This window comes from Mchenga conophoros, linkage group LG6, assembly GCF_057382185.1.
Source record: "Mchenga conophoros isolate Kocher_MC1m ecotype Shallow Benthic linkage group LG6, M_conophoros_male_GT1.1, whole genome shotgun sequence".
In the NCBI taxonomy this organism is placed as follows: domain Eukaryota; kingdom Metazoa; phylum Chordata; class Actinopteri; order Cichliformes; family Cichlidae; genus Mchenga; species Mchenga conophoros.
Genome location: NC_140531.1, coordinates 5825621 through 5848845, shown reverse-complemented (window position 1 = coordinate 5848845; position 23225 = coordinate 5825621). Strand labels below are relative to the sequence as shown.

The window sequence follows — 23225 nt, the reverse complement described above, 5'->3', positions numbered from 1 at the left end:
GTGGGGGTGGAAACATCATGCTATGGGGCTGTTTTTCTGCCAAGGGGACAGGACGACTGATCCGTGTTAAGGACAGAATGAATGGGGCCATGTATCGTGAGATTTTGAGCCAAAACCTCCTTCCATCAGTGAGAACTTTGAAGATGAGACGAGGCTGGGTCTTCCAACATGACAATGATCCAAAACACACCGCCCGGGCAACAAAGGAGTGGCTCCGTAAGAAGCATTTGAAAGTCCTGGAGTGGCCTAGCCAGTCTCCAGACCTCAACCCCATAGAAAATCTGTGGCGGGAGTTGAAAGTCCGTGTTGCTCGGCGACAGCCCCAAAACATCACTGCTCTCGAGAAGATCTGCATGGAGGAATGGGCCAAAATACCAGCTACTGTGTGTGCAAACCTGGTAAAGACCTATAGTAAACGTTTGACCTCTGTTATTGCCAACAAAGGTTATGTTACAAAGTATTGAGTTGTATTTTTGTTATTGACCAAATACTTATTTTCCACCCTGATTTACGAATAAATTCTTTACAAATCCTACCATGTGGATTCATGGATTTTTTTTTTTTTTTCACATTCTGTCTCTCACAGTTGAAGTGTACCTCTGGTGCAAATTACTGACCTCTGTCATCATTTTAGGTGGGGGAACTTGCACAATCGGTGGCTGACTAAATACTTTTTTGCCCCACTGTACATCTCAACAGATGAGCTGTTACTTAGAGAGTTCAGGGTCTTATGGTGGAAAAGTTTGTAATTATGCGAGCTGCTCTGGATAAATCCTCTGCTCCATCTGAGTCTCAGTCCACAGAACCTCACAGTATTCCCAGCAAACAGATGACTTCACCTTATAGAAACCTTTTAGAACTATTAATTTATCTTAACTGTTTTTTTTTTTTTTCAGTAGGTAAGTTTCTACCACAAACTTTGTCTTTATTAGCTTTATGACGTAGTCCCAAGGGAACAACAGAATTTCAACCACTTAAGCTGTAAATAATTTATTTCCTCTAAATAAATAAAATAAAGTGATGATAATAACGCTAATAACAGCAGCCATGTGTAGTCCTCTGGAACACAACTCTGTTTGCATTATTACAGGGGTGGTTGTAGCTTAGGTGGTAGAGCAAGAGCAGGTCATCTAACCGGAACGTTAGTGTTTTGATCCCAGTCTGCATGCCAAATATTCCTGGCCAAGATACTAACCCCATGTTGCTCGTATGCTTTAGACAAAAGGCGCATAGAAACAGCATATAAAAAAGTGCTTGGGTGAATGAGGTTGTGTAGTGCTCAGACTAGAAAAACGTCTGACGAACCTAATTTCTTTTTGCCAGTAAGAACTGAAGCGCTAATGTCAGGTGCACCTACACTCTAGCGCCTCATGAGGGCAGCATTTCGTCTTTGCGAACGTATTCGTGACGTCATCCCGTGTAACTTCCTGTAATCTCGGGTCCGTTCCTCAAATCGTCCGCTGTTGTGGTTCAGAAGGCCAAGTACCGACGTGCCGGTCATTTCAAAAACCTTAAAGGTAGAAAAACAATTTCCAAGTTGTTTTATGACAGTGAATTGTTGACTTGGCGTCATGCTCGGTTAATATAAGATGGGATATAGATACAGCAATTTAGCTAAAAGGAAATGTGCAAAAGTCCTTGACAATGTGCGCTACAAATCGGCTGCTATTCAGTGCTAGCTTAGTTTAAGAAACAGGTGAGCTTAGCAAGAATCGCTTACGTTCCGTTTGGAAGGCAAACCTAAACTCTGCTAGTATTTATTGTGTATTAAATGATGGGAAGTTGGTTGTCAATTTGTCATGACGTGTGTGTTTTTGTAGTCACTGTCACTATCGCGTTCTGCCGAAGTACTTTTATTTCCAAATGTTGGTATTGTTATGTAATCTAGAAAGGATATGTTGCATTGTACATTACATCTAATATTAGAAAGTAACAATACAGGATTAATAAACGTTTGCATGCATATTGTTTCATATGGCATAACTTACCTGTGCCCCCCCATAAAAAAAATAAAAATGAACTTTAATCTGTTAATGTTATCCACGTTGTGTTCTCTTTCAACTATTACACCTTAATGCATAAACTTTGATGTCTGGTTTCAGATTTAGGACGTGATGGCTGCAACACTGCGTGTACTTTACTCTGCATCAAGGCCAGGTATGACGGCCTTACATTCTTATTCACTCAACAGTTCAGAGAGCCTTGTTGCCACATATCCTTTCTTACTTCTCACCCCTGTCATGCATTTATGTATACCAGGGGTCCCCAACTCCAGGCCTCGAGGGCCGGTGTCCGCGATCCAACACAGCTGATTTCAAATGGCTAAATTACCTCCTCAACATGTCTTGCCGTTCTCCAGAGGCCTGATAATGAACTAATCATTTGATTCAGGTGTGTAGACCCAGAGTGAAATCTAAAACCTGCAGGACACCGGCCCTCGAGGCCTGGAGTTGGGGACCCCTGATGTATACAGATGTCGGTAAAGTTGCAGCCTAGCCCTAGCACAGAATGAGAGTGAGCATTATCACGTTAAATGCTTTTTTAAGCTTTAGAAGTAGCAGGTAATGTCAAACACCTCAATAAGGAAACTGTAGTTTTGAAGTTTAACTCTAACACAATATTTCTGCTACCTAAAGGTAACATTTCTGTTTTTACAAGGAAGTTATTGTGTGATAAAATCATTCTTACAAGTAGAGAGAGCCGTTGCCGCACAGCAAGAAGGTCCTGAGTTCAATTCCAACATCAGGCCGGGGTCTTTCTGTGTGGAGTTTGCATGTTCTCCCCGTGTTTGCGTGGGTTCCCTCCGGGTACTCCGGCTTCCTCCCACCGTCCAAAGACATGCAGCTTGTGGGGATAGGTTAATTGGATAATCCAAATTGTCACTAGGTGTGAATGTGTGAATGAATGTGAGTGCGAATGTCTCTGTGTGTTGGCCCTGTGACAGACTGGCGACCTGTCCAGGGTGTACCCCGTCTCTCGCCCTATGACAGCTGGGATAGGCTCCAGCACCCCCCGCGACCCTGAAAAGGATAAGCGGAAGCGAATGGATGGATGGATGGATGGAAGTAGAGAGAGATGTAAGAAAGAGGTGACAGGAGAGGAAACATTATTCTGTTGCTGATGTCATCTGGGTATTTACCATAAAGAGATGTCTTGAAAAGCAAAGTGATTTATAAACATTTCATTATTCAAAATCAGTGTTGTATGACAACAATAGGCTGTTCACTTTATTGGAATGTAGACTAAGTTGGTTTGTTTGTAGTCTTGTTGTATTATTTAATGTAAGGGATTATATTTGACTGGTGCAGATTAGGCTGTGATATCCATAACTATTGCTAGGTTCAGTGAAGAGACAATAAAAGCTAGTTAGTTGTTGTTTAATGCTGATAATTAAAGCAAACAGTACAAGCTTAAAGTGCTTTTAGTGCTCAGTAGTAAGGCAAGAATAGAAAACGGCAATATAATTAGCAATTCATTTACCATCACAAGAGTTTTAAATTTTTCTGGACAGAAGCTAAAAGTGAGAAAGATTTATACTCTGTGTTGATGGAAAATTCTATTGTATTACTCCACTCTAGACTGCTTCCTGTAGTGTCAAGTTGACTGCATTGTAGTAGGTTTACTGTTTATCTTTTCTGAAATGTTTTTACCTTCAGGTTTTTTTGTGGCCAGCCAGAATCTAGCAAGGTCCTTCAGTGTGTCGGCACAAAGGGACGGATTCAGTAAGTGCTGCTACAACACAACTCAATTCAAGGGCTTTCAGAGGCTGTACCACGATATTTTCATTCACACATGGACTTCAGACAGTTTTAGAATTTAGTTCAGGATGTTTTCCTTAGTTGGGCTTTCCTCACATTCTTACATCCTGAAGAAGGATGTACTCAGCTTCACTTGATGAAAAAACAAAAAAGATTTATGAATTACACTGATATTTTACAGTTTACACTCATGTAAATTGGGCGTATTACCATTATTTTGTTTTGGCTGTGTGTGTGTGTGTGTGTGTTCCTTTCTTTGTCTACATAAGAGTATGTGAATGCTCAGGAGATCCCTGTCGACATGAAGTCCATCACAGACAGAGCAGCACAAACACTGCTATGGATAGAGCTCTTCAGAGGTCAGTTGAATGTTTCTCTGTCCTGTACGAATAATTGGATCTTTGTGTTTTCCTTTACCAGTGGAAGTAGTTGGGGTACTGTCACTTCATGGAAAATGTTCTTTGTATTTGTTATCTTACAGATGAGGGTAACATTAGTCCCCCCATGATATTTTAACGTTTTTGTCCCAGTAGGTTGATTCTGTGCATCTGGATGTTACATTTCAATGGTAAATGGTTTGAAATAAAACCTCAAGCAGTTAGCAGCAAAACTGGGTCTGGAACGTCAATTTATCTTCCAACACGTCACCGACCACCAACACCTAATCCCTGCCCATGATCAGGTACCCTGCTGGGATAATAAGCTAGCCAAAGGAGGAGATGCAAACTGGACCGAAAGACAGCACAGTGTAAAGATGCCCCTGAGACAATCCAGCACATAAGTAGGGTGCAAGATGCTGGCAGGCAGGGCACACTTTGAACGCCATAACCAAGTGGCCGGCATAGTATACTGTGCCAAGTATGACCTGGAAGTCCCGAGGTCAAAATGGTGGTCCAGTAGGACTTCCAGATACAAACGGATAAACTGGTGATAGCTAACCAACCGGACGTAGTAGTGGTAGGGAAGCAGAGGAAGACAGCTGTACTGATAGATGTAGTGATACTAAATGACAGGACAGCAAATCAGAAGCTGGACAAATACCAAGGGCTCAGAAAAGAGCTCGAGAAGATGTGGAGGGTGAAGGTAACAGTGGTCCCAGTGGTAACTGGAGCACTCGGTGCAATGACCCCCAAACTAGGCGAGTTTCTCCAGCAGATCCCTGGAACAACATCTGAAATCTCTGTCCAGAAGAGCGCCGTCCTAGGAACAGCAAGGGTGCATGACCTTCAAGTTCCAAGGCCTCTGTCAGGGGACCTGAGCTTGAGAGATAAAAGATGGGGAATTTTTTTTTTGATAGATGGGGAATTTTTTTTTGATACAGATGCATAAAATTTTCATGGAGGTGTTAATAATTGTAAGCGTTCTCATTTGAAAATGTGGTTTTATTGTAATGCCAGGTCTAGGCATGACAATGAGCTACCTGTTCAGAGAGCCTGCCACCATTAACTACCCGTTTGAAAAAGGACCACTGTCGCCACGCTTCAGAGGAGAACATGCGTTGCGCAGGTGAGGATGATTATTTGACAAACACCAGTCAGTGTAATATGATTGGTAGCAATGATAAGATGTCAGAATAATAAATTTGATAGTCATTGATTGGTGCTTTGATATATAAATATATATATATATATATATATATATATATACATACACATACACACACACACAATACAGTGTGTTTGTGTCTGTTTAACAAATCGACCAGTAACTTCTTATATAAGGAGGATCATATGCAATGCAAGAAAAACATTGTAACTTTTTAGATTTAACTTTTTTTCTAAACTATTAGCATCTTTGAATAGTATCTGAAAACACCTCCATACATCTGAGATTTTATAGGAGGCTCTGAGATGACACTGTATTAGTAATCAAACCTCACCAAGTTTTTGGAATGTGTCAAAACAGGTATCCCTCAGGAGAAGAGCGTTGCATTGCTTGCAAGCTGTGTGAAGCAATCTGTCCTGCCCAGGTATAAACAAATAGTCATACCTATGTGAACAAATATGAATGAGGTAAAAACAACTTTGGCTATAGATTAGGGCTGCCACGATTAGTCGACTAGTCACGATTACGTCGACTATCAAAAGCTGATTATCAGAACTGTGAGATGCTCGAGAATTTATTAAGATAAGATAAGATAACCTTTATTAGTCCCACACGTGGGAAATTTGTTTTGTCACAGCAGGAAGTGGACAGTGCAAAAGTTATGAGGCAAAAATTAGAATACAATAAGAATAAATACAGTACACAACTGTACAGAATAGAATAAAATAAAATACTATATACAGTAGAATAAAATAAAATAAATATACAATAAGATAAGAATAGAATACAAATACAAATACTATATACAACTGAGTAAAAATACAACAATGACAGATAGGATTATTGCACTTAGTATTATTGCATATGTATGGATGTGTGTGTTTGTTCAGTTAAAGTCTTTATTATGGAGTCTGACAGCAGTGGGGAGGAAAGACCTGCGAAATCTCTCCGTCCCACACCGTGGGTGCCGCAGTCTCCCACTGAAGGAGCTGCTCAGTGCTGTCACAGTCTGCTGCATGGGGTGGGAGATGTTGTCCATCAGGGATGACAGCTTAGCCGCCGTTCTCCTGTCACTCACCACCTCCACTGGGTCCAGAGGGCATCCTAGAACAGAGCTGGCCCTTCGGATCACCCTGTTCAGTCTCTTCCTGTCCCCAGCAGAGATGCTGCCGCCCCAGCAGACCACGCCATAAAAGATAGCAGAAGCCACAACAGAGTCATAGAATTTCTTCAGGAGTGGGCCCTCCACTCCAAACGACCTGAGTCTCCGCAGCAGGTACAACCTGCTCTGCCCTTTCCTGTAGAGGGCGTCTGAGTTATGAGTCCAGTCCAGTCTGTTGTTCAGATGAACACCAAGGTACCTGTAGCTGTCCACAGCCTCAATGTCCATACCCTGGATGTTCAGTGGTTGCAGTGGAGAATGCTTGTGCCTGCGGAAGTCTACCACCAGTTCCTTGGTTTTACTGGCGTTGATCTGGAGGTAGTTCAGCTGGCACCAGTCCACAAAGTCTTGGGTCAGACCTCTGTACTCCTTGTCGTCCCCATCAGTGATGAGGCCGACTATTGCAGAGTCATCAGAGAACTTCTGCAGGAAGCACTGGGTGGAATTGTGGGAGAAGTCTGCAGTGTAGATGGTGAAGAGGAACGGAGCCAGAACCGTTCCCTGTGGGGCCCCCGTACTGCAGACGACCCTGTCCGACACACAGCCCTGAGTCCTCACATACTGTGGTCGGTCGGTGAGGTAGTCCAGGATCCAGGTAGTGAGGTGATGGTCCACTCCAGAGTTCACCAGCTTGTCCTTTAGAACCGAGGGAAGAATGGTGTTGAAGGCACTGGAGAAATCAAAGAACATGATTCTCACAGTGCTTCCAGCGGTCTCCAGGTGAGCGAGGGAACGATGTAGGAGGTGAATGACGGCATCATCCGCTCCAATGCCAGGCTGGTAGGCAAACTGAAGTGGGTCCAGTGATGAGCTTATTAGGCGCCGAAGCTGAGCCAGGACCAACCGCTCCAGGGTCTTCATCAGGTGGGATGTCAGAGCCACCGGCCTGTAGCTGTTGAGGTCCTTGGGGCGTGAAGTCTTTGGCACTGGTACAACACAGGAGGTTTTCCAGAGCTGTGGGACTCTTCCCAACCTCAGGCTCAGGTTGAAGAGGTGCTCCATCACCCCACACAGTTGGTCCGCGCAGGACCTGACGACCCTCGAGCTGATGCCATCTGGACCCGCTGCCTTCTTGCCATTAAGTACTCTGGTGTCCTGTTATATCTTAGATAGCAAGGAGTTTATTAAACTTCACCGAAACAATCTGCAAATTTCATTAAAATTTAATAAACTATCATCTTGTCTTTATTTTTAGTTAGCACATACCTTAAACACTTAAAGCTGTAAGCTAATGATAGTTATATAAGAGCAGATGCTGCTGGTGCAATAAGCTGAACGTTTTACGTCCAATGGATGATAATCTGATTAGTCGACTAATCGCAAAAATAATCGGTGACTAGTCGACTATCAGAATAATCGTTTGTGGCAGCCCTACTATAGATACGTTTGCAGCATAACTGTCCTCACAGGACCTCAACTGTATAACTGAACATGTATATGATACAGTGCAAAAGTCTTGAGCCACCTATCATTTCTTTGTATTTTGCTGGGAAATTTGGAAATATGTGCAGAGATTTATTCAAACATGTTCGAGCATAAATGGAAATAAAATAGATAAGTCAAAAACATAATTTGTACAATTCTAATGAGCTTGAAAATCAATATTTGGTAGGAGCAGCTTTGAATTCTCTTTGTGTAATTTCTTTAAGCAGTCTTCAGGAATGGTTCACCAGGCTTCTTGAAGGGCATTTAAAGCTCTTCTTTGGATGCCACCCTCCACTGCGAGCAATTCTGAGGCTTTGGCAAACAGTAGATGGTGAACCATGGGAGTCAGATGCATCTATCAGGTCATGTGTCAGGTCTATGCTGGATTTTTTTATGACTTTCAGATACCTGCCACTTTTTTTTTTTTTTTTTGTCCCCTAATTGTCCAATTTCCTCAAAGCTTAGCCCACTTAGCTGAGATATGCCAGGTTCTTGGTTAGCAGTTCTTAGAACTAATCTTGTTGCTGTAAAAATCGTATTTCATGCTTCTCAAACTGTTGTCTTTGAAATATAGGACTAAGTAATGGATTTATGTGACAGGCTGAAAGGATGCAATCTAAAATTGTTTTGTTGCTAAGTTGTCTGTTGTGTGTAGACACAACACTGGTTCCCAGGAGTTAGGTGCCTTTTTATTGCTTGAATGATTCAAAAGTCAGTGTTAAAAGTGTCTTAAAAAACTTTTGTCCTCTGAAAGTCATTTTCAGTCAAGGACTGGACTGAAAAAGCGCACCTGAATATTAGCCGCACAAGCTAAAATTTGGGGAAAATCCTGTTTTGTACATACATTAGCCGCACCTGACTAAAAGCCGCAGGTGTTTTAATGTTTACTTACCATATGTACGAGAATGCGCACAAAGGGGATTGTCAGGAAAGAGATGGCTGTTTGGGACCACATCCCTTTTATTAATATTTTGAAAAACAAGTTACCGGTACATATTTGCATAACTTTTTACGTATATGCACAAGTACCGGTAATTACAAGTACGAAACATGTGCTGTGCTTTATAAACGAGTAACAAATGTAGTACATAACAATAACCTACAGCACACCAGAAAAAGAGATTTGGCCTACCTTTTAGGCTCAGGTGCAGTAACACGGCTTTAACAAGAAGAAAAGTCAGTCATTCACCACCATCTTTCTCTTCTTCCTGCGCACTAAAACCCATAAAGTCCTCAGGCTCAGGATGGCTTCGTCATCCACTCTCCGCTACTCCCCTTCGTTGTCACTTTCAAAACCAAAGAAATCCTCGTCAGTGTCGGAGTCGAAAACCCTCTGAAGGGCAGTGGTGGTGTCCCCCTCTCCATCATGCAGCAGTCCAGCCCTTCGAAATCCTTTGGTGATCGTGGATGCTTTTACACTTCTCCACGCTGTCAGAATCCACTGGCAGACTTGGGCAAAACTTGCTCTTCGCATGCGACCAGTTTTGGTGAATGATTTATTACCGCTCGTCATCCATGCCTCCCACTGAACGCGTAGTGCTACTTTGAATGCACGATTCACACTGATGTCGAGTGGCTGCAGGTGCTTCGTTGTGCCTCCAGGAATCAAAGCTGGAATCGAGTTTGTGCTCTTAATGGCTGCTTTCACAGAATCTGTGATATGGGCCCTCATGCTGTCCAAAACAAGCAACGCTTTTTTTTTTTTTTTTTTTGGCGAAAGAATCCTCCAGGCTGCTTCCCATAGCACTCTTGCAGCCATTCCTTCATTACGCTTTCCACCATCCACCCATTCTTGTTGACCTTAACAGAGATGCCGCTCGGGATCTCTTCTCTTGGCATAGTCATCCGCTTAAAGATCACCATTGGCGGAAGTTGAAACCCTGATGCTGTGCAGCCCAGCGCACAAGTGAAATTCGTTCTCTCATGGCCAGTGGTTCTCACCGTGGTGGTTGATTCGCCTTGCTTGTTAACAGTCCTAGTGAGGGGGCAGGTCAAACGTCAATAGCACTTCATCCATGTTTATGATCTCGTCCGGTCCGATGGAATATTCGTTTATCTTTCTTAGTGTGAATTTGCAGAAGTTTGTTATTTTCCTCTGCGTAGTCGGGAGGGAGTTGCTGACACACAGTCGTCCGTGCCCTCATGGACAGTCCTTTTCGTTTCATAAATCTGTGACACCAGGATGGCCCACCTCTGAAATTTTCTATCTTCATTTCGTTGGTGACTGTTTTGGCTTTTAGTTGGATCTGCACAGTTTAAACACCTCGCCCGTTTGCTCTCTGCGTGTTCACCCAGTCTTCAATACAGTCTTCAAGTTTGGGCCATCTGCTCTTATTTCCTCTGAAAGCTTTTTTCGTCTTTTTGCACAGAGCCAGTTCGTCTCCAACGTCTCACCATTGATTCGTTTATACCAAGGGTACGTGCAGCAGCTCTATTTCCCTTGCTGAGTGCCAAATAGACTGCCTTTAATTTGAAAGCTGCATCATATGCATTTCTTTTGTTTGCCATACTGAGGGTTTTTGAATGATCACATGCCCTTCCACCAGGCAACGTAGTGCCGTACAACAGCGGAGCAACCAAAACAAATCCTCTTACGATATCACAAAAATCATGGACGATCCATAGAAAAGCCGCGGGGTTCAAAGCTTGTGCAAAAAGTAGTGGCTTATAGCCCGAAACTAACGGTAATGTCCAAAGAAACCCTGGAGAACTATTACTCAAGACCACTCATTAAGGATGCGATCAGAGTAGAGCCTTGATTTGAATGTATCGCTCCATGGAAGCAAAAAACACAAACAAAAGAAAAGATAGGAGGGTCAAGACGTTTGCACAGTACTGTATACTGGGGAATGAATGTTTGTATTCATTATTAGTACAAATACCAGATAGCGCTGTTGATATCATCACTAACAATTTTCCTTTCCAGGCCATCACCATAGAGGCAGAGACGCGTGCTGATGGCAGCAGGAGGACAACTCGCTACGACATTGACATGACCAAATGTATCTACTGCGGTTTCTGTCAGGAGGCATGTCCTGTGGATGCCATTGTAGAGGTGTGTCTTTTTCCACAACATAGACAGTCTTGGATAGTGTGGGTAGCCCCACTGCATGTTTGATTGATTGACTGATTGATTGATTAATTGAATGATTGATTTATTTTGAACATGTTGAAAAAGTACAACAACATAGAATTAAAAAGAGATAAATAAACAAAGCAAAACAAAAGGAAAACGAGCAACCACAACTACAAATAACTTTGATGTTCAAAAAGGAGCAGGAAGAAGCATAAGCTTATTTAATCCCACCCCTTTTCCACTATCTAGTAATCAATAGACTACAGAAGTACCTCCTTGCAATTAGTCAAAGGAGCTTGCAAAGAAAAGCGTCTGGACTTCTTTAAGTTGCTTGAAGACGTTTCACCTCTCATCCGAGAAGCTTCTTCTGTTCTAAGGTCAATTACATTATATGTTACATGTATTTTTTTAAATATATATAAACCACCCAGCTCACCCCTGCGGGCGGTTTATCCTTCAAGCTCGGGTCCTCTACCAGAGGCCTGGGAGCTTGAGGGTCCTGCGCAGTATCTTAGCTGTTCCCAGGACTGCGCTCTTCTGGACAGAGATCTCCGATGTTGTTCCCGGCATCTGCTGGAGCCACTCGCCTAGCTTGGGAGTCACCGCACCTAGTGCTCCGATTACCACGGGGACCACCGTTACCTTCACCCTCCACATCCTCTTGAGCTCTTCAGGATCAGAATACTTTATTAATCCCGAAGGAAATTAGGGTTACAGCAGGCAGCACGCTAATGGCGCATGCGCACTTACAAAGGAACCTTCTGACCAACTTTACACAAACATCATGTCACAGACATGTCAGAAAGGTAGGCTGATAGGAAAAAAACAACGAAAATGAATAACATGAGGTAAGAGGAGGAGAAAAAAAACTCCACTCAGACTGAGCTCCTAGTGGGAGAACAGTTTGATAACAGAAAAAACATCTCAGCACAAAAAGCACATGACTATCAATACACCATAGAAACACAAGACAAGCAACAGGGGTGGGTAAAGGGTAAGAGAGAGCCGGTGTAGACAGGGCATCCGCTCCTGCAGCATGTCTGCGCTGGTCCAGTTGACTGCCATCTTCCCCAGTAGGGCACAAGCATCGAAGGTGTTTGGAAAGGGAGGGGTGATCTGTGTGTGTGTGTGTGTGTGTGTGTGTGTGTGTGTGTGTCCAGAGTTCAGCTGAGACAGTGTCCTTCGCCCTGCCAGGCTAGGTAAACAGTCTTCCAGCCAACCCAGGTGGCCTTGCATGGAATGGGGGGAACAGTCTAAACACAGTTGTTGTCAGGGTGTTTTGTTCAGCTCCAGCCTTGAGGCCGCAGCTGGCGCCGAAGGGGTCTCCGCATGAAGTGATGATGGTTTTTCCTTTAGTGCAAACAACTCATATGAATTTCAAAGCTGTTCTAACAGTCCAACACTGGTCTCTTAATCTCCCGTTGGAGAGCCGTGAGCTTTCTATGATGTTATCCAAACTTACGTTCCGTGATGTTGTCATTCTTTTTGCTCAAAGAGCAGGTTCTGAGAACTCACGACCGCAGTGCACTTCCCCAAGATGTGATCGAATTTGCGCTCAAAGGTGTTATTCGAGCTAGCCCCTCCAGATGTAATCGAGTTTTTCACTCAGAGGTCTTGTTCTGAGTATTCGCGGCAGCCGTGCGTTCTCCAAGATCTTCTCCGTGCTGCACTCAATGAGCCCATGGTATTTCTCCAGCTTCTCGTGTTCCTTCTTTCTGATGTTGCTGTCATTCGTAACCGCTACATCGATCACTACGGCCGTCTTCTCATGTTTGTTCACCACCACTATGTCCGGTTGGTTAGCCACCACCATTTTGTCCGTCTGTATCTGGAAGTCCCACAGGATCTTAGCTCGGTCATTCTCCACCACCCTTGGGGGCATCTCCCATTTTGACCTCGGGACTTCCAGGTTATACTCGGCACAGATGTTCCTGTACACTATGCCGGCCACTTGGTTATGGCGTTCCATGTATGCCTTGCCTGCTAGCATCTTGCACCCTGCTGTTATGTGCTGGATTGTCTCTGGGGCATCTTTACACAGCCTGCACCTGGGGTCTTGCCTGGTGTGATAGACCCCAGCCTCTATGGATCTTGTGCTCAGAGCTTGTTCTTGTGCTGCCATGATCAGTGCCTCTGTGCTGTCTTTCAGTCCAGCTTTGTCCAGCCACTGGTAGGATTAGATGTTCTTGTACACTATGCCGGCCACTTGGTTATGGTGTTCCACGTATGCCTTGCCTACTAGCATCTTGCACCCTGCTGTTATGTGCTGGTAGGATATATATATATATGTATGTATGTATATGTACATGTGTGTGTGTGTGTGTGTGTGTGTGTGTGTGTGTGTGTATATATATATATATATATATATATATATATATATATATATATATATATATATATATATATGTATGTATGTATGTATATGTATGTATATATATGTATGTATATATATGTATATATATATATATATATATGTATGTATGTATATATATACATACATGTCTGTCTGTCTGTCTGTCTGTCTGTCATGCAAACAAACAAACCGGTTTCTTTAAAAAAAAAAGTAATATGTAATAAATAGTGTTGTGTATATACAGTTGAGTTATTGCACATAGAATTGGTATTGCACAGTGGTGGTCCATAGAGGAAGTGGGAAGAAAAAAAAATTGGGGGGTGGGCTGTGTTATCGGTGCATGTGTGAGTTCAGGGTGGTTATGGCTTTGGGGAAGAAACTTTTTGAGTCTGTGGGTTTTTGTGCTGATGCACCTGTAGCGCTTCCCTGGGGGAAGCAGGCTGAACATGTTGAAACCAGGGTGGGAGCTGTCCTTGATAATGTTTGCTGCTCTGCTGAGGCAGCGGGAGGAATAAATGTCCATCAGGGAGGGGAGAGGGCAGCCGATGATCTTTTGTGCTGTCTTGACCACACTCTGAAGCCTCACTCTTTCCGCCTTGGTGCAGCTGCCGTACCATACTGTGATGCAGTAGGTTAGCGGGCTCTCAATGGACGAGCGGTAGAAGGTCAGCAGCAGTTAAGCAGTTTTAATTGGCATGCAGTAGCTCTAATACTGTGCTGTCTGTAATGGGACAGCAAACATACTGTTATATAAACCAGGCACAAAAAATGAGGAAATTTGGTTGATTATTTCTGGGATTTAAAAATGTTTCTTGGGAATACATCATGTCTGGTTGGAAAGCCTGTTTATTTCCTCTTAAATTTGTCACATTTGTAAACAATTGCATTTGTGGGTTCAGCTGCAGAGTTGAGTATATGGGTTGTACCCATGAAAAACCAACTCGTAAGCGTAGACCCTGCACATTAGTCAATTGTGTCTGCAGTATTTAAAGTGAAAAACAGGTTGTCCAGTTATTGCTGAAAAACATTGAATAGTTCTTAGTTGTAACAAACAGAAATATTAGCTGTATATCTATATCTACCCATCTCTATCTATATATCTGTCTCTCTCTATCATTCATGTATAAGTAAAACGAGTGTTGAACACGTCACATGTACTTCTAAAGGTACTATTGACATGAAATTCTCATCAGATGTCAATAACGATCCATCCAATCCACATATACTAAGAAACCTTAGTTGTCCATAAATTATGTGTAATAATGAGAAATGTCACAGGGAAAAATACTGAACACAAGAAGAAAGACAATGGGGCCAAATAATGTCAGCTGGTTCAGTCCCAACTGATGGCCTAAAAAACTGTCTCATTACCAGTGATTTACACAAGAAATAGCTCATGATAGATCAAACCAATGAGCTTTCTCAAGACCTTTACAAGATTATTGTTGCCAAATATACTGATGTCATGTTACAGAAGAATTTCTAAAGTCCTGAAGGTTCCAGTGACCACTGGCCCATAATCCAGAAGTGGAGACAACATAATTTCGCTGTAAAGCAACCACAACCAGGTGCTCACTGCAAGACTTCAGACAGAGAAGTGAAAAGAATTATCAGTAAGGGTTGTTCAAGAGCCAAGGACCACTTGTGAAGAGCTACAATAAGACCTGGCATCAGCAGGTACACTTGTTTCAAAGAAAACAATAAGCAATGCACTTAACTGCCATGGCCTGTATGAATACTCACCATGCAAGTATCTATTGCTTAAGAAAATGCATGTTGGAGAGTACTTAAAGTTTGCTGAACAACATTCAGACAAGCTTGTGAAATACTGGGGGAAAACAGTCCAAAACTGAACTCTTTGGATGCCATAATACAGACCCTGTTTGGAAGTTAAAAGGTACTGGATATCACCCCAAAAACAACGTACCCACAGTGACGTTTAGAGATGGGAATGTCATGATGTGGGCCTGTGTTCAGCATACAGTACTGAATGAATGCAATTAATGGAAAAATGTACAGAGGCATTCTTGATAAAGATCTGCTGCTATTTACCAGAATGATGAAGATGAACGTAGGGTGGAAGCTATAGCAGGACAATGATCCCAAACACACAGCCGAGCCAGTTGCACAGGAAGAAAATAAAGCTGCTAGAAAGAGAGCATGTTTCTCCTGTTTTGGCTTCCCTTCATTGGCTTCCTGTTAAATCCAGAATTGAATTCAAAATCCTGCTCCTCACATACAAGGTCTTAAATAATCAGGCCCCATCTTATCTTAATGACCTTGTAGTACCATATCACCCTATTAGAGCACTTCGCTCTCGCTCTGCAGGCCTACTTGTTGTTCCTAGAGTATTTAAAAGTAGAATGGGAGGCAGAGCCTTCAGTTTTCAGGCCCCTCTTCTGTGGAACCAGCTTCCAGTTTGGATTCAGGAGACAGACACTATCTCTACTTTCAAGATTAGGCTTAAAACTTTCCTTTTTGCTAAAGCATATAGTTAGGGCTGGACCAGGTGACCCTGAATCCTCCCTTAGTTATGCTGCAATAGACGTAGGCTGCTGGGGATTCCCATGATGCATTGAGTTTTTCATTTCCAGTCACCTTTCTCACTCACTATGTGTTAACAGACCTCTCTGCACTCAATCACACTTGTTATTAATCTCTGTCTCTTTTCCACAGCATGTATTTATCCTGTTTTCCTTCTCTCACCCCAACCGGTCGCAGCAGATGGCCCCGCCCCTCCCTGAGCCTGGTTCTGGACGTTTCTTCCTGTTAAAAGGGAGTTTTTCCTTGTCACTGTCGCCAAAGTACTTGCTAATAGGGGGTTATATGATTGTTGGGTTTTTCTCTGTATCTATTATTGTACGATCTACTGTGCAATATAAAGCGCCTTGAGGCGACTGTTGTTGTGATTTGGCACTATATAAATAAAATTGAATTGAATCGAATGGCCCAGCCAATCACATGACCTAAATCAAACTGAAAGTCTATGGAAAGAAGAGTTCATAGAATGGGCCCACAGAACCGTCAGGATATAAAAAAAAATGGGCCAAAATCACCTTTGCAATGCCTGCGACTAGTTTCTCCATACAGAAGGAGCCTTGAAGCTGTTTTACCAACAAAGGCTTTTGCACAAAGTGTTAAAACAAATTTCAGTAAAGCATGTTTAATACTTTTTTCATTATTACACATAATATATGAACATCTGTGGTTTGAGTTTTTTGCGTTTGTAGATTGGATGGGTTGTTACTGATTTCTAATGAGTATTTCATGTCAGTATCACCTTTAGAAATATATTCTGGGAGCGGCCGGCCCAGGTCTTCCCTTCTCTCTACCCCTGCTTTCCTGTCCTCTCATCACTGTCTATCGACTAAAGTCCCCCCCAAAAAAGAATATTTAATTAGTTACACTTTGTGAAAAGGGCTGAAATACGGGCAGAGTCATAATAAAAGTTGGCAGTAATTTTTATTGCAAAGATCTTTATCTTTTTGTTTGTGCTTTCATTATTCTTATTCTTTGCGGTCTCTTTTCTCCACGTTTTGTTTCTGTTATTTTCTTCGGTTCCTCTCCTCGTGTTTGCAGACCTGTTGTAATCCATTTTTCCTTTTTTTTCAGGGTCCTAACTTTGAATTTTCTACTGAAACTCATGAAGAACTGCTCTACAATAAGGAAAAGCTCCTCAACAATGGAGACAAGTGGGAAGCAGAGATTGCTGCCAACATACAAGCTGATTACCTATATCGATAGACATCACACACAGACATGCAGGTGTACAAATGTACAGTATACACAAACCATCTTTTGTGCCCCACACACATTTTGACTCAAACCCAGAGGAAATGGATGGTCAGTTTAGATTTAGTTTTGTTGTCCATTCTTATTTTAAACATAACATAAATATCCTCAGTATCATATTATTCGATATTTATTGTAGAACAATCAATACCCCACTGGCTATTTGTGTAAGGAGTCTAAAGCTGTCACAGCCTGGTCTAGTATATTATCATTCAATGAAGACTATACTTTGTGTGGAAATTGAATTTAATAACATGTAGACTGAGTCAAGCTATGTCAGTCTGAGCATGTACCCCGAGGGTAGACTGCAATCTGGATTTCATCTTCACTGTCAGTGTAAGGGTGCATGGATTATCATCTAGTGAGTTGTATGTTCGTCATGCTGCTTCCACTTTCAAGCAAATAAAGAACCATCTGGGAGAAATTTGTTTCAAGTGTTGAAAAACGATGTACAGAAAATGTTTCAATGCAATTTTTATTTATATAATGCCAAATACAACAACAGCCGCCTCAAGGTGCTTTATATTGTAAGGTAAAGACCCTACAATATTGCAGAGAAAACCCCAGCAATCAGACGACCTCCTATGAGCAAGCACTTGGTGACAAGCTTTATGTTAAAAGCTTCCTTTTAGGCTACGTTCACACTGCAGGCGAAAGCGCATCAAATCCTATTTGCGACCCATATCCGATCATGGTATGACAGTGTGAACGGCACAAATCCGATATTTTCAAATCCGATCTGGGTCACTTTCGTATGTGGTACTGAATCCGATACATATCCGATGTTTTAGAAAGAGACTGCTGTTTGAACGGTCAGGTCGCATTAAATCCGTCTTTTACGTCACTGACACAAGACAGACGCCAATTATCAGCAATTATCCAGTGTAGATGTCAGTGAAACTGTTGGGAAGACAACGTGAACATTTTATTTGTACTGTATAATCTGCAGATTCTGACAGAAATCTGCAGCTATCCTTTGAAGCACCGCTTCTCTAAAACAGCAATAAGGATAATTATTAGGTTATCTACATTATTATGTAAATAACAAAATAACTTAAAGCAAAAATTGGGAAACGTAAAGTCCGAAGTCTTTATATTAAGGGCCATCAGTCAAACAATACTGTTTGGTCTGGGTCTAAACAGAGCGCGTTGTGTGTGACGTCTTCTTTTGCACATGCGGGCTGCTTTGAGCGTTCACACTAGAGCGCGTTTGCTGTCGCATTTTATTTGTAGTGTGAACGAGGAGACAAAAAAATCGGATTTGATCAAAAAATCGGAATTGAGCATTAAGACCTGCAGTGTGAACGTAGCCTTAGAAGGAAAACTGGCAAAACCAGGCTCAGTGGAGGCCAGTCATCTGCTGCGATCAGCTAGGAATGAGGGCAGGGGAGATGGGACAAAAAACCACTGTGGAAAACAGCCAGAGATTAAAAATAACTGATTAAATGAACAGTAGTGTATACACACAGTGTGAAAAAAAAAAAAAAGGTGAGTGAAGAAGAAGTAGTCCATTCCCTGGGAATCCCCCAGCAGCCTTGATCTACTGCAGCATAAATAATCACCTGATTGAGCCCAGATTAGAAGCATTAACAAAACTGGCTGTGGTTACCAACTGCAGAACGGATGACATCAAGCATTATGCCACGAGTGAATGAGATATATATTGACTGACACGACTAGGATCTACAACAATGACACTGGAATGTCATTCAGATTGGAGAAGTGTATTTGGATGGTAACAAAGAGAGGAAAGGTAGTCACAACTGAGGGGACTGCACTAGCAGAAGGCAACATTGCAAACATTGAGGATAGTCCTAAACAGTCAGGTAAATCTGAAGAACAAGATCTGGGAAATGAACACTGTCTTGGAATTTCCTGTTAGTAAAGTCTGCAACGCGGTCAGCTGTGGCCAAAGCTTTTTAATTACAGGATGCAAGAGAGAAAACAGACTGCAAACATCACAGTTATGCAGTCAGGATAGCTCTGCCCTTGAGACGTCGCGCCGCCTCTTTTATACCTTCACACACAACTCCTGGTGCATCACTACAGTTACAACAGCTTCTTGTCTCAACCCTCGCTGGGCAGGGAGCAACTCCTGCTATCCATATTCCAGGAAGCACCTGGAATATGGTTTCCCTGGGAATTTCATCCTTCTATGCCCTAACAGTAAGCAGATAACATAGTGAAACGTAGTTAAGCATAGTTACACCAGGTCATATTGACACACAGACTCACCTAAGAAATACAAAAAGTTCCAAGCACCTACTAGTTCATATAAGAATGAACTAGAAACTTTCCATCACAACACCTACCCTCTGATGGCTGTTGGATGCCCTGCTGGGAGAATAAGGGACAACTGAATCTTTCTAATTATGTGCAGTACTACTTTAATTAACCCTTGTGTTCGTTTTATGTTAAACTATTTTGTGTTCACAGTTAAAAAATGACTGTTTCATTACGACTCATCATAAAAGCTATAATAATAGATATATTTCCTTTCTTGTCATGTTAGATTGTTTTATCAACTAAAGTTTTTGAACTTCTGTTATTTATGATGTATGTATGTCTCATTAATATGACTTTATATGCCTTATATTTGAGTCAAAACACATCATTTCTATTTTGACTATAATAACCAGATCAAACATAGTATACTGTTTATCACAGCTGTCAAAGTGACCAGGAATATTTTAGCTGTGTATGGACCAAATGATTCCAACATTATACTAAAATGACCTCTTTTCAGGAACACCATCTATGGGTGCCTGAAAGATGGGCTATAGATGAGTGGCTGGCGCTCCACAAACCTGTCAACATGTAAAATTTATAGAGTAACATGGTGGCCCAAAAAATTGTCCGACTGAACTCTACATCCATAAACTGTTGGTAGATTCATTCTCGGATCTCCACTGAAAATAAAAAAAAAAACCCTCATGTATGCTTTGATGTCTTTCTGTCTTACCTCCATGTTTACCACTATAGTTTACCATTATTTTCAAATTAGGGTTTCAGCTGAAAGCCCAAGTTGATTCTCAGGTGGGGATAAGTTCCCATTCTTTGACTGTTGACATGACAACAGATGACAACAGTCGTCATGGCGATCCTCTTCCTCACTGAATTTGTCCTCATCAGTTTTTTCTTGGTCTCGGTTGCATGGATTATATTCCATGCCATCTTCAGCTTCTGACACTTCCTCTCTAATCCATGCTCACCGTGAGTTTCCTGGTCTCTCTCTAGTCATGGGGCAGGCTGTGTGGTGGGCAGTGTAGGACCAAAATACAATACTTGGCACACAGACATTAGACTCAAAATGCAGCTGTATTGCTGGAAAAAACGAAATAACTAAAGATATCAGGAAAAGACTCACTGGCAAAGGAGCATGGATATGGATAACGTAATCGGACAACATGACAAAGAATGAAGGAAAACTGAGGGCTTAAATACACATGGAGTAGCCTTTCCCTGGTGACAGTACTGGGTGTTAAAACTCAAGCAGCTTGACAACATAAGAACAGTGTTGGTCAAGTTACTTGAAAAAAGTAATCAGTAACTAATTACTGATTACTTCCCCCAAAAAGTAATCCCGTTACTTTACTGATTACTTATTTTCAAAAGTAATTAATTACTTAGTTACTTAGTTACTTTTAAAAAACACGATTTACAACCTGAATAGGTGATAATGCGATAGATCTTTCAGCCCAATTCTACTTTTTCTACATAATCCATCATACAAAATGTAATCAGATGGAAAAGTCTGTTTTTAAAACTTGTTTTATTAGTTTTAATCTTTTAACTTTATGCATCAAGCAAAAATTTAATTATATGCAACATTCTCTGAGTGGAAGAAATTTGTTTAATATTTAAACCTATTTTCTGCACATTCCAGCGCATAAAATATATATTTTTTTGTGTTTACACTCACTCTTTCAAATAGATGCAAGTAAAACACAGCAGAAAATAAATAAAGTCAAAGACTAGCGGTCCTTTTGCTCTATTTTCACCTGTAAAGCAGGAGTGGGGTAGGCGGAGGTTTTCCCTGGTGCACAGTAGCGTTTTTTGATACGGGCGACACGGGCGGTTGCCCGGGGCGGCATCGTGGTGGGGGGCGGCATCACGGGCATCGGCAAAAAAAATTTGCTCATACTCATGCTGCCCGACATCAGCCGGCGCATATCGGGAATGGCATAGGCACCGATCGGTTTTCTATCGCCCATTTGCTGGGAGTAAGGGCGCCCTCCGTTTGCCAGGTGCGCCTGCTGCTTGCGGCACAGGGAGGAGAGGGCGGGGCGGCGGGGGATTCTCTGACTGGCTGGAGCAGCATCTAATAACCAACTTGCAAAATAAAACAAAATAAAAACAAAACAACAAACACGAAAACACCAGACATCATGATACAGACTTATAATGTGCACTGATGTTTTTTGGAAACGTCAAAAGTGAGCGCGAGAGCCCTCGGTGCGCCTGCTCGCTGCTGAAGTCAAAGTAAACTTTGTCATCTCCGCTACAGTCCAGTACATAGAGAAGAGACGAGACGAGGTTCCAGTTACAGCAGTGCAAGTAAACAAACAATATATATAAGAAGAGTAAGAAAATAAATATAAACTTTAGGACTCGGGCTAAAGGGATCAATAACAATTTAAAATGTATATTTTACAGTTTGATGATTTAAAGTCTCACACACAACCCGTCGAAAGGGGAGGGGGGGCGGCTGCTTCCAAATAGAACACATTTCATTCATAATATTGTAAATCCAATTCCATTATGTATTCATGATCTGAATCCTGGGTTGTGTGAAATCCCAGAAATACACCTTAGACAAAGTGAATCTGTGAACTAAGGTGTAGGTCTATTAGGTTATGTTTTGGCGATCCTCGAGTTTGTGGATTTGTGTTCATACTGGAGTGCAAAATTAAAACCAATGTAAGATGGACAAGAAAAGTTCAAAGCCATTAGGTGCTCAATTTAGAAAAAAGAGAAAAGAAGAGGAGGAGAAACGAGCAACAGATACAGGTAAGCAGATGTGTCATTGGATAATGGCAGGTCATCCTGAAACAATCAGAATCAGAATACTTTATTACTCCCTAAGGAAGTTATGTGGGTTACAGTTGCTCCAAAAAAAAGGGTAAAAATAGTAACAGACTAAACTCCAAAAAATACATTGGGTTACAGATTTTAATATTAGTTAGTCATTGTCAATTGTTGATTTGTCCTGTTCTCATTGTATGACGAATTATGATGGCTGTTTGGTAGCCGTTTGCATGTAATGCATACCCTCTCTCTCTCTTATGCGTGTGTGTTTCTCTGGTGAAATTCAGTATGGTTCCGACAACAGTTTTATGTTCATGTACAATCCTTAATATGTTTTATGTATGTGTGTGTGTGTGTGTGGGAGGGGCGGCACCAGAGGGAGTGTTCGCCCGGGGCGCCAAACAGGCTAGGACCACCACTGCTGGTGCAGGTGTGCTGCAGCGGTCAGTGGAAGGATCCGCGAGTTTCTCTGAATTTCCCATTACGTCGTAGCGCACTTGGTGCTTGCTTGGAAGTTTAGGGGTTTTTTTTTTCGCTGTAAAAAGAAGTTTTCTTCCCACGCACAACGGACGCTAATGTTTTTGTCACTTTTTATGGAATCAACAAGTAAGGTCAGTACTTCCACGCTTTAAACGCTGCACGTTCACACTCTCTCCCGCACTCCATATATGAGCCATTGTTGATCTGCATACAGCTGTTGTCACGAACGTCGCACTCGCTTACGTCACTGTCATGAGACATTTTCGCAAAAAAAATCACGGTTTTAGTAACGCAGTAATGCAGTGTTCCTACGGCAATGTAACAGTAATCTAATTACCGTTTTTGCAATAGTAATCCCTTACTTTACTCGTTACTTGAAAAAAGTAATCGGCTTACGCGTTACTGCCCATCTCTGCATAAGAAGTGCAAGCGGTGTGTTTGTGGTCAGATATGTGGGCGGGGTTTGTTGCAGCAACTCCACCCCAAATCACTACTACACATACTGTGGCAGTAAAAATGCAAGATGGCAGTTTTCTTCACATTAGTACAGAGGGAGGAAGTGGAGCCAGGCCATCCCTCTTTTATATAAGCATAGGCAGAAATGCA

General features: G+C 42.0%; 1 protein-coding gene across 1 annotated transcript; it reads left to right on the top strand.

Annotated features, from left to right (window-relative positions):
- The first annotated feature begins 1395 nt into the window (after positions 1-1395).
- On the top strand, positions 1396-17535 carry LOC146571954 (NADH dehydrogenase [ubiquinone] iron-sulfur protein 8, mitochondrial-like). Its single transcript, XM_085275971.1, has 8 exons — positions 1396-1517; positions 2103-2157; positions 3657-3722; positions 4028-4117; positions 5156-5264; positions 5664-5727; positions 10817-10945; positions 16932-17535. The coding sequence occupies exons 2-8, from the start codon at positions 2115-2117 to the stop codon at positions 17061-17063; spliced, it is 633 nt and encodes a 210-aa protein (XP_085132097.1). The 5' UTR covers positions 1396-1517; positions 2103-2114; the 3' UTR covers positions 17064-17535.
- The last annotated feature ends 5690 nt before the right edge of the window (positions 17536-23225 follow it).

Excerpts from the sequence above, each read along its gene's own strand:
- LOC146571954 (XM_085275971.1), top strand. The coding sequence starts at position 2,115 with ATGGCTGCAACACTGCGTGTACTTTACTCTGCATCAAGGCCAG. Across the intron at positions 4,118-5,155 it reads ATGGATAGAGCTCTTCAGAG|GTCTAGGCATGACAATGAGC; the intron begins GTCAGTTGAATG and ends TTGTAATGCCAG. Across the intron at positions 5,265-5,663 it reads GGAGAACATGCGTTGCGCAG|GTATCCCTCAGGAGAAGAGC; the intron begins GTGAGGATGATT and ends GTGTCAAAACAG.